The sequence below is a fragment of the Salvelinus fontinalis genome, chromosome 21 (genome assembly GCF_029448725.1).
Source record: "Salvelinus fontinalis isolate EN_2023a chromosome 21, ASM2944872v1, whole genome shotgun sequence".
Taxonomy (NCBI): domain Eukaryota; kingdom Metazoa; phylum Chordata; class Actinopteri; order Salmoniformes; family Salmonidae; genus Salvelinus; species Salvelinus fontinalis.
In genome coordinates, this window is record NC_074685.1 from 26,445,256 (window position 1) to 26,457,443 (window position 12,188).

The window sequence follows — 12,188 nt, forward strand, 5'->3', positions numbered from 1 at the left end:
GTGTGTGTCTAGGTGTGTAGACGTGTGGATGTGTGTGTCTAGGTGTGTAGATGTGTGGATGTGTGTTTCTAGGTGTGTAGATGTGTGGATGTGTGTGTCTAGGTGTGTAGATGTGTGGATGTGTGTGTCTAGGTGTGTAGACGTGTGGATGTGTGTGTCTAGGTGTGTAGATGTGTGGATGTGTGTTTCTAGGTGTGTAGATGTGTGGATGTGTGTTTCTAGGTGTGTAAACGTGTGGATGTGTGTGTCTAGGTGTATAGATGTGTGGATGTGTGTGTCTAGGTGTGTAGACGTGTGGATGTGTGTGTCTAGGTGTGTAGACGTGTGGATGTGTGTATCTAGGTGTGTAGACGTGTGGATGTGTGTGTCTGGGGGACTGTTTCTGTTTATTGGGGAATATAGAAGGGAGAATAGGGAGAAACCCAGAGTCGGTGCAGAGCAACCACTTCCATATGAACACACACACACACACACACACACACACACCTCTCTCCCAAATCCTCTGAGGGTGGAGGTGCGGTTTGGCCTGCCTCGGCCACAGTGAGCCTCTGTGTCTGCTCAGCACACAAACCACTTCCTGTGTCTCCCTGCCAAGCCAATCAAACAGCAGATCCAACAAGGCCCTGCTTTACCCAGAGACTTAGTGAGACTGTTATTTACTGGACAGAATAAAAACCACATTATATTGGACAATGTCCCCATTTAATGTGTGTGTGCTCCAGTCAGTCTCTCAAAGCCATTCAGTCACAGTGTCTGTGGTAAACATGCAGGGCCTAAATGAGGAGTGACATCCCATACATTATTAATGTCTAAATATATGATGGCCGTGAAAGGCGCTTGTTATTTGTTATGCTCTGAATAGACCCAGCTCTTTGATATCAGACAGCTGAAGAGGGAGTCCTTGTATGGAGTGATATGTGTATGTTGTGTTTACACAGTACTGTTTCCTTTCATGCCTCTATTCATGTCACCTGTAATTATGGGGACTGTTTAACTCTGTCTTTACATCAGAGCATGTTATAATAATTGTACACACTCTCTATTTACATATGTACACACACACAATACATGCATAAACACCGCACACACTAGACAACACCGCAGCAGCAGTAGTGACCGGAACCAGTTTTGTTACACACAGCCGTCCAGGAGGAGCGCCAGCGGGCCAAAGAGCGCAGTGAGAACGAGGTGGAGTCCACCAGCAGCGTCAACGAGGACATGCCCGTGGAGAAGGTCCTGGAGGCAGAGCTCGCTGTGGAACCCAAGACAGAGACCTACATCGAGACCAACCTGGGCATGCCATCCAACTCGGTGAGTCACTACGCCGTACTGTATGGCTCTGGAGGGCAGGAGCCGCTTACACACTCACTTATGTACAAACACACCAACACACTTATCCACATGTGTACATGCACACGCACCAGAGTATGTGAGCGGAGTTGAGTGGTCGGATATCCCGCTTATCGATGCCCCCTGGTGCTCCACATCCTTTCCAACCGGTCCGCTATAAACCGCTCGGGGCTCACAGGAAAAAAAACTGCCGCTCATTAAAATCACAATTTTTGACTACCTGGACCTGCCATTTGGTTTTGAAGTATTGAAACGGTCTAGGTGTGTGTCTAGGTGTGTAGACGTGTGGATGTATGTGTCTAGGTGTGTAGACGTGTGGATGTGTGTGTCTAGGTGTGTAGATGTGTGTGTCTAGGTGTGTAGACCTTCACTAGGTGTGTAGAACCTTCAGCTCCCTCCACAGATTTTCTATGGGATTAAGGACTGGCTAGGCCACTCCAGGACCTTAATGTGCTTCTTCTTGAGCCACTCCTTTGTTGCCTTGGCTGTGTGTTTTGGGTCATTGTCATGCTGGAATACCCATCCACGACCCATTTTCAATGCCCTGGCTGAGGGAAGGAGGTTCTCATCCAAGATTTGACGGTACATGGCCCCGTCCATCGTCCCATTGATGCAGTGAAGTTGCCCTGTTCCCTTAGCAGAAAAACTCCCCCAAAGCATAATGTTTCCACCTCCATGTTTGATGGTGGGGATGGTGTTCTTGGGGTCATAGGCAGCATTCCTCCTCCTCCAAACACGGCGAGTTGAGTTGATGCCAAAGAGCTCCATTTTGCTCTCATCTGACCACAACACTTTCACCCAGTTGTCCTCTGAATCATTCAGATGTTCATTGGCAAACTTCAGACGGGCATGTATATGTGCTTTCTTGAGCAGGGGGACCTTGCTGGCACTGCAGGATTTCAGTCCTTCACGGCGTAGTGTGTTACCAATTGTTTTCTTGGTGACTATGGTCCCAGCTGCCTTGAGATCATTGACAAGATCCTCCCGTGTAGTTCTGGGCTGATTCCTCACCGTTCTCATGATCATTGCAACTCCACTAGATGAGATCTTGCATGGAGCCCCAGGCCTAGGGAGATTGACAGTTCTTTTGTGTTTCTTCCATTTGCGAATAATCGCACCAACTGTTGTCACCTTCTCACCAAGCTGCTTGGCGATGGTTTTGGAGCCCATTCCAGCCTTGTGTAGATCTACAATCTTGTCCCTGACATTCTTGGAGAGCTCTTTGGTCTTGGCCATGGTGGAGAGTTTGGAATCTGATTGATTGCTTCTGTGGACAGGTGTCTTTTTATACAGGTAACAAGCTGAGATTAGGAGCACTCCCTTTAAGAGTGTGCTCGTTACCTGTATAAAAGACACCTGGGAGCCAGAAATCTTTCTGATTGAGAGGGGGTCAAATACTTATTTCCCTCATTAAATGCTAATCAATTTATAACATTTTTGACATGCGTTTTTCTGGCTTTTTTTGTTGTTATTCTGTCTCTCACTGCTCAAATAAACGTACCATTAAAATTATAAACTGATCATTTCTTTGTCAGTGGGCAAACGTACAAAATCTGCAGGGGATCAAATACTTTTATCTATCCACCTCGTTCCTTTCTTTTAGCATGTGCACGTAGTAAGTACACCATCATGCTTTTGGGATACGTGTCTTTTCAGATTCCACAATGATTATTTAGTTGTGTACACTACATCACTCTCTTGCTCTTAGTCCTCATCTTTGTAAGTCACCTAGATTTAGCACCTAGATTTAGATTTAGCATTTTCTTTATGAGAATATTTAGCGAACTCCATGACCGTCGCTAGAGCAAGTGGCTTTAGCAGCACACAAGTAGACTACAAATGGCTCCTGGGGCGGGCTGGCCTGAGTGAAATTGGAGCGGCTAGAATCTCGCTCCACGCTCCAGTCAAATTGGGTACGCTGCGCCCCTCGCTCCGCTCATAAATTCTGACATGCACACACACACACACACACACACACACACACACACACACACACACACACACACACACACACACACACACACACACACACACACACACACACACACACACACACACACACACACACACACTCACATACAGATGTAGGATCTTAATTTGAGCACCCTGTTGCAGGATAAATGTTTAACTTGTAGTTTTTTTTAGGTTTATAAAGACTTCTGAAGTTTGTCATTTCCACTTTGAAATTTCTGACTTGATTTTTCATTACGAAAAATGTATCAACTGCTACAAAAATGTCAATTAATTATAATCCACATAATAATTCACATTTCCTGTTGCTGCAGGACTATTTTCCTACTGTAGCAAACTGGCTCAAATGAAGGTCCTACATCTGTGTTAGCCATTTCCTCCCATTTTCCCTTGGTTTGATACAGGTACTTTGTACCTCAGACTCTGGCATGTGTGTTTTTGCAGTAATGGACATTAATAACATGTAATCAGTGTTATCACAACAATTTGCCACACCATTAGAGTTCAATTATGCTGCAATCTAACAATCTCTATTATCCTCTCTGGATGCCCCTGGACTCCCCAGGGTCTTGCTTGATTAACAGAGAGCAGCCATTAGCCAACGTGGTGATGGTATTATTATTAGATTTTTTTCAGTTTTTACGTGTTACATCTCTGTGGTGAAAGATGAGAAGAGGCTGTGGTTGTCATTCTCTTAGGATGGGAGGTATCCAGGGCTCTGCCACCTGAGGCCTATCACTGAGATGAACAAGGTAGCTGTGACTATTCTACATCCATATCGTATGTGCTCCTTGTATGGTACCTTACATCACAAGTCCACTAGTTCACCTGTGCACCTTAACATCTGCAGTCTCCCAGCCACCCACCTAAGCTATGTGAGGCTCTCTCTGTTCATTCTCTAGGCTCTCTCTGGCTCAACCATGAATAATACAACAGCCAGGCTGTTCCTGACAGCATCCCACCAAGCTTTGGTTTTCTCAGGAATCATACCGGAACGACAGACAGAAAGCAAGTGTGCAGGAGAGGAAAGGAGGGAGAGAGAGAGAGAGAGAGAGAGAGAGAGAGAGAGAGAGAGAGAGTGCTTCTTCTGGGACTCATCTGCTCTGGGAGGGGTTAGGGGGAAATGTCCTGTGAAGTGAAGGTAGAACTCTGAAGGCTGTTATGTGAGTAAATGAGAGGGAAGATGGAGATGTACGTGATGCGCGTTGACATTAGGGAGGGGATAGGAGAGGGGATGGGAGCTCTGACACACTAAAGTACTGTGTGTGTGTGTCTGTCTGGGCTGTGCCTTGCCGTGGTGGCTGTACGTCTGCGCCCTGCAGGAGAAGGATGAAATAAAGCTTTTCTAGAAATCTAGCTTTGATAAAGACAGATAAATATCTTGCAGGAATTGTTTTCAGTTGTCTTGGTAGTTTTCTAATAATTCAAGTCATTTCTAGTGGATCCATATTTTTTGATTTTCCTTTACTTCTTGCTATGATTTAAGGTAATAATTGAAATGGGGAGTTGTTGTTCAGTAGGCCATGTAGATTGGGTAATATGTGACATTGTAATTAATCTATATTGCCATAGCTATAGACAACTGCTGAGAGACCACTTAGTTCCCCGTCCACTGATCTTTCAGTTGACTCTGAAAATGATCATCAAAATCATATGAAAAGTTAGGTATTACAGTACCAGTCAAGAGTTTGGACACACATACTCATTCAAGGGTTTTTCTTTAATTGTACTCTTTTCTACATTGTAGAATAATAGTGAAGACATCGAAACTATGAAATAACACATTTGAAATCATGTAGTAACCAAAAAAGTGTTAACCAAATCAAAATATATTTTACATTTGAGATTCTTCAAATAGCCACCCTTTGCCTTGATGACAGCATGGCACACTCTTGGCATTCTCTCAACCAGCTTCACCTGGAATGCTTTTCCAACAGTCTTAAAGGAGTTCCCTCATATGCTGAGCACCACTCTGCGGTCCAAACCATCTCAATTAGGTTGAGGTCGGGTGATTGTGGAGGTCAGGTCATCTTATGCAGCACTCCCTCACTCTCCTTCTTGGTCAAATAGCCTTTACACAGCCTTGAGGTGTGTTGGGTCATTGTCCTGTTGAAAAATAATAGTCCCACTATGCGCAAACCAGATGGGATGGCGTATCGCTGCAGAATGCTGTGGATGCCATGCTGTTTAAGTGTGCCTTGAATTCTAAGTAAATCACAGACAGTATCAACAGCAACACACCCCCACACTATCACACCGCCTCCTCCATGCTTCATGGTGGGAACCACACATGCAGAGATTATCCGTTCACCTACTCTGCGTCTTATAAAGACACAGCGGTTGGAACCAAAAATCTCAAATTTGGATTCATCAGACAAAAGGACAGATTTCCACTGGTCTAATGTCCATTGCTCGTGTTTCTTGGCCCAATCAAGTCTCTTCTTCTTACTGGTGTCCTTTAGTAGTGATTTCTTTGCAGCAATTCAACCATTTCAGCTGTTCTGCCTGCGGTTATGGAACCGCCACCTGTCCCAGACCTGTTGTTTTTCAACTCTTAATGATCAGCTATGAAAAGCCAACTGAAAATTATTCATGATTATTATTTGACCATGCTTGTCACTTATGAACATTTTTGAACATCTTGGCATAGTTCTGTTATAATCTCCACCCGGCACAGCCAGAAGAGGACTGGCCACCCCTCATAGCCTGGTTCCTCTCTAGGTTTCTTCCTAGGTTTTGGCCTTTCTAGGGAGTTTTTCCTAGCCACCGTGCTTCTACACCTGCATTCTAGCTGTTTGGGGTTTTAGGCTGGGTTTCTGTACAGCACTTCGAGATATTATCTGATGTACGAAGGGCTATATAAAATAAAATTGATTGATTGATTGATGAAGGCCTGGTTCACACAGTCTCCTCTGAACAGTTGATGTTGAGATGTGTCTGTTACTTGAACTCTGTGAAGCATTTATTTGGGCTGCAATTTCTGAGGCTGGTAACTCTAATGAACTTATCCTCTGCAGCAGAGGTAACTCTGGGTCTTCCTTTCCTGTGGCGGTCTTCATGAGAGCCAGTTTCATCATAGCGCTTGGTGGTTTTTGCGACTGCACTTGAAGAAACATTGAAAGTTCTCGAAATATTCCGGATAGATTGACCTTCATGTCTTAAAGTAATGATGGACTGTCGTTTCTTTTTGCTTATTTGAGCTGTTCTTGCCATAATATGGACTTGGTATTTTACCAAATAGTGTTATCTTCTGCATACCCCCCATACCTTGTCACAACACAAGTGATTTGCTCAAACGCATTAAGAAGGAAAGAAATTCCACAAATTAACTTTTAACAAGGCACACCTGTTAATTGAAATCCATTCCAGATGACTACCTCATGAAGCTGGTTGAGAGAATGTGTGCAAAGAGTGTGCAAAGCTGTCATCAAGGCAAAGGGTGGCTACTTTGAAGAATCTCAAATATAACATATTTTTGATTTGTTGAAAATGTTTTGGTTAGTACGTGTTATTTCATAGTTTTGATGTCAACACTATTACTCTACAATGTAGAAAATAGTAAAATAAAGAAAAACCCTGGAATGATTAGGTGTGTCCAAACTTTTGACTGGTACTTTAGATTAAACAAGGGTAGAGCAGCACAGTCAGTGTTGGAACGTGCGGTGTCCCCTTGGCAGGCAGTCTCGGTGATTAGGAACCCCTCTGGTCCGGGGACTGCCCCCTCCAGTGGGCACTCCTTTAGGAGGCACTGCCCCATGTGTTAATGAGTCCCAGGGTCGGGGCCCCTGAGTGCACACCATGAATGGGCACCGCCACTGTCTAATGGTTGGGGTTTGACCAAGCTGAATAAAGTCTGTTTATCTCATGGTGACCTAGAACAGGAGTTAAACAGGCGTTAGTAACATGCCTCCAGTCAGACAAGCCAGGGCCTTCTCTTCAAGGAGGGAGGGGGTTGGGGGGGTAACACTCTATCATTTTGCCATGCCGTGGAGTTTTTCCACTGTCTGTCTCTCTCTCTATATATATCCCTCTCTCATTCTCTATCCCTTTCTCTCATTTTGTCTTGTGTGTGTTTTCCAACCTTGCGGTGCTTGAATCTGTCAACTTGTATAATTCTTAGTCTCTGTCTTTGGACAGACACAGGAGAGAGAGAGACAAACAGATAGGCGTGCTAACGTTATTTAGAGGGTACTTGGTTGATGTCGCAATATACTCTTCTACAACTCTAAGAGCCAATTATGAGGACTTTACACAATTTAGTTGGGAATTTGGATTATGGATCATCTATTGACTACCACATTCCTCTTTGTTGTCACGCAACTGTAGTTTAAGCAGAATATGAAACTTTTAAAAGTCAGTCTCTCGTCTCCACAAGTTATAAAAAATGCATAGGACAGTATGCAAGCCAGGCATTTCTGTGAGAGGAGAGGCTATCCACTGTGAATAATGCAAACCAAAGCCTTTAATTCAGTCTGGGGGAAAAAATACACTCTTGTTTGTGGCAGGCATTAAGAGGTGTCCTCAAAGCGACTCTCGTAAGCCCAAACGCTCTCAATCTCTCTCTACATCTCTCCCTCAGGGGAGGGTTTCGCCTCTCCCTCTCTCCTCCCCCTGCTCGACACGTTTTCAGAAAGCGATCAGCTGGCCCCCTATCCTCCAGAGTGAAGGATGTTCACAGAGAAGAAATGTAAAATAGTTTCTCTCACAGACACGGTGGTCCCTCACGGCTTGTTTCACACATGCACAGAATAGCGAACTCCTAGGTTCATGTCATTATCATTGTCCCAGACCTCAGAAGGCATTGTGATCTCTTCCACTGTGACTCCCCATAACATCCCCTGACGACTGTCACCTTACAGTAAGGACAGTGAGTTAATGTGTGATCATGGCAGGAGTGTGGGATCTGTTCCTTCCTCTCATCTTCATGGTGTATACAGTGAGAAACAAGGTCAGTGTAAACATGGCTAAGAGAGCCATGCAACATTCATGAGCCTTCACCGTGTTTCACGAGAACTCTGGGAGTTGTATTCTTTTGAGGGGCCTCGACAGAGACACAACATACAGCCCCTTTTGTTTTGGTTTGTTTGGGCTGCGGCTGCCTTTTGGAATGAATTAGCGGATTTGTTTATGAGGAGAAGGAGAAATACAGGCAAAAAACTGTCGCGCTGAGCCGCATCGTCCACAATGTCTCCCACGGAGATCAGATGGTGAAATATTTATAAGATGCTTTTGTTCTCTGCCCAAAGAAAATCTACTGTCAGTTTTCAAAACAGTGCCGGCTTTGTGTCTTGTTAACTGTTTCATACTGTTTCATATTTCAAGTGTGGGTAGTCTTCGGTCTAAGCATTAGAAGTAGAGGACGACTGGAAAGAAGGAGAGGTGGAATGAGTTTTCCTCATCTTACACTAATCTTCTCCAGAGAGCTGTATTTCATTTTGGGATCCTCCGAGCTTTCAGCATCGATCTGTGGGATTTGGGGAGAGTGGGAAGTTGGGGAAAAGTTTACAAGGCTTTTGTTGTTGTAGATTTGTCTCAGACATACTGAGAATCGGAGCATCATAATATACATTTTATCCATCCCCAGTTAACATTATGTTTTTGTGATTGATAATACTAGCTAGGGTTCCATCCACTTTGGGACAGAGTTTCGTGCGAATATTCAAAAATCCACATGAAAGAAAATATGCGCATTTTCCCACCAGTGGTGTGTTTCCACCATACTGACATGTTGCAGATAAAAATCAGCGAGTGATGACTTAGTGCACACAAAATGTACCTTTTCACTTATGTTTTCATGTACCAATAAAATGGGTTTCCATTGCATTTCCATCACAAATAGCAAATGTGCCTAGATGTACTCTGGTCTTGGCTGTGCGCTCTAAGCAACAGCTTGCAGATAGTGCGGGAAGGCTGTGCGGGTAGGTACTAGTCTACATAATGAGATTATTATGGATAATATTTGTATTTGTCAAATGGTAATCAAGCATCGATCAACATGTCACCAGAATAAGACCCTCAATATTAGGTGGAAAGGAGTATCAAGACCACTGTGCAATTTCACCACCCTGTGAAGTTCATCATAAGTTATTTCATCTTAGCCTAATAAACTGCATGGTTACCCGAGTCGTAGTGGGAGGACCACGCACCATATCGTCACGTGACTCCAAGATTACTTTGATATGATGTTTCGACCTCTATTTCTCGCATAATTATTTTTAGCAACACAAAAAGATCCCACTATGTCGAACGAACAAATTATCTGTCTGCATTTATAAAATTGTACCGAAAATTTCTGTTTCTGTCACAGCTGTCATAATTATAATTTTTTTGTATGGCTTTACTCGCATAAAAACTGTGTATGGAAACGTGGTTATTTGATGCCAATTTGTTCTTTCATCTGTATATATTGTATACAGTATATCAGTGACGTGCAGTGAGGTCGTGGCTGGGTAGGCACTGGCTATTATCAAAGACAAATTTACTCACAAATTTACCTTGATGAAGCCCAAGTTCACCATACAACAGATAGCTCCAACAACCAAAGTAACATACAGTATTCATACCCCTTGACTTATTCCACATTTGACTTATTCCAACATGTGTTACAGCCTGAATTCATAATGGATTAAATAAATAAAAATTCTCACCCATCTACACACATTACTCCATAATGAAAAAGAGATAACACGTTTTTAGAAATGTTTACTAATGTATTGAAATTTAAAGACAGAAATATCTAATTTGCATAAGTATTCACACCCTTGAGTCAATACTCTGTAGAAGCACCTTTGGTGGCGATTACAGCTTTGAGTTGTCATGTGTATACCTGTATCAGTTCTACTAAGCTATATGGAATTGTTTTCAGCAGGTCATACCAAAGAACATGTAGTTAACCCCTTATTTTTGTCATTAAACAGTCTCCATACACAGCATGCACACTTTCATTAATGTTTTCGACTGGTACCGGGGGATATTTAGACGAGTCTTGTGAGGCCTGTGGGCGTCCTAGAGCAAAACAACTGATATGTATGTGTTCGTGAGATTCTCACCTTTACATGGGGGTGTCATATTAGTGTGTAAACTGTTCGGATGCTACAAACAAAAGTTGGCAGATCGGCTGTATTGACTTCAGACGAGTCGCGATACACTTGTGGGGGTCGTAGAGCAAAAACCGTTCGAACGCTACAGACAATTTTGTGAGAAGACCGTTTTTTTGAGATGTCTCATGGTCTGACAAACACCGCTCTAGCTCTGTCACCTTTCACCGCAGATGCGTAAATGTTACATTGGCAGATGCGGTGGATTGAGAAGCATCCAGTGCAAAGACGGATATCTCTAGCTTAAACTAACATTCTTGTTCTGAAGTCATTCTAGCATTGCTTTGGCTGTATGCTTGGGGTCATTGTACTGTTGGAATGGAAATCTTCGCCCCAGTCTAAGATCGTTTGTACTCTGAAGCAGGTTCTCATTACGGATTTGCCTGTATTTGGCTCCATTTATTGTTTCCTCTATCCTTACCAGTCTCCCAGTCCCTGCTGCTGAAAAGCATCCCCATAGCATGATGCTGCCACCAACATGCTTCACGGTATGGATGTTGTTAGAAGGTGATGAACTGTGCCTGGTTTTCTCCAGACATAGCGCTTTGCATTCAGGCCAAAGAGAAACATTTTTGTTTCATCAGGCCACATAATATTTTGCCTTTTGCTCTGAGTCTTTCCTGTGCCTTTTTGCAAACTCCAGGCATGCTGTCATGTGCCTTTTTCTCGGGAGTGGCTTCCGTCCGGCCACTCTCCCATAAAGCCCAAAATGGTGAAGTGCTGCTGTCCTTCTGGCAGGTTCTCCCATCTCAGCCAAGGAACTCTGTAGTTCTGTCAGAGTGGTCATTTGGGTCCTTGGTCACCTCCCTGATCAAGGTTGGTAGGACGGCCAGCTCTAGGCAGAGTCTGGCCAGTTCAATATATTTAATTTCACAATGATGGAGACGACTTTGCTCTTCGAAACTTTCAACACTCTATAAATGGTTTTATACCCATCCCCTGTTGAACCTTTATAGACATGTGTGTTTCATGTCCAATTTAGTTGGCCACAGGTGGACTCCAATCAAGTTGTAGTGACATCTCAAGGATGATCAAAAGAAATTGGATGCACCTGAGCTCAATTTGGAGTGTCAAGGGGTGTGAATACTTTCTGAAGGCACTGTAAGTCATTAAATAAAATTGACAAGAATGTTCACCAAATGTAAATACCAATGTACCAAATGACAATTCTAGCAATGCACTGTATGTGGCACGTGCAAACACACACAGACACACACACTTATAAAATTAAATAAGGTTTTAAAAAAATGTCCATATCAACTATCTCATGTGGCTCAATTGGTAGAGCATTGTGCTTGCAACGCCAGGGTTGTGTGTTTGATTCCCACAGGGGACCAGTATGAAGATGTATCCACTCACTAGTGTAAGTTGTGTGGATAAGAGTGTCTGCTAAATTACTAAAATAGAAACAATCGAAATGACTGAAAAATGCAGTCGAAAACGTCCAAAAATTGCCTCGGCAAAATGAAATTCTAGCTTGATAAATGTAATATCATGTTCATTCAACAGTAGCCTAAATTGCAAAGGGAAATGCATTTAGGCCGTTCTTTACTTGTAATGAAGTCCATTTGTCTGTCCTTCAGGCCAGTGAACCTCTCTGTGACAGCATTGTAGAAGTCACACCAAAACCTCATGTCCATTATTTTATTCTGTATGCACACAGCAGGCCCACTGTCCCCAAGGCATCCTTCAGTTCCATTTTCACACAGAAACAGTAGCTGGTAGCACAGTTATCCCACAAAGCACACAGGTAGGCAGCTCCATCCATTT

At 43.4% G+C, this 12,188-nt stretch overlaps 1 protein-coding gene across 6 annotated transcripts in view; it reads left to right on the forward strand.

Moving 5' to 3' along the window:
- Window positions 1–12,188, forward strand: part of LOC129818518 (retinoic acid receptor RXR-alpha-A-like) — a 168,014-nt gene that overhangs the window by 140,358 nt on the left and 15,468 nt on the right. For 2 of the 6 annotated variants that reach the window (XM_055874502.1, XM_055874507.1), the window contains exons 6-7: window positions 1,127–1,311; window positions 4,020–4,073. In XM_055874502.1, the coding sequence (XP_055730477.1) occupies window positions 1,127–1,311; window positions 4,020–4,073 (239 nt within the window). The remainder of the gene's footprint in view (window positions 1–1,126; window positions 1,312–4,019; window positions 4,074–12,188) is intronic. The other 4 variants (XM_055874505.1, XM_055874508.1, XM_055874504.1 and 1 more) reach the window with 3 other exon arrangements.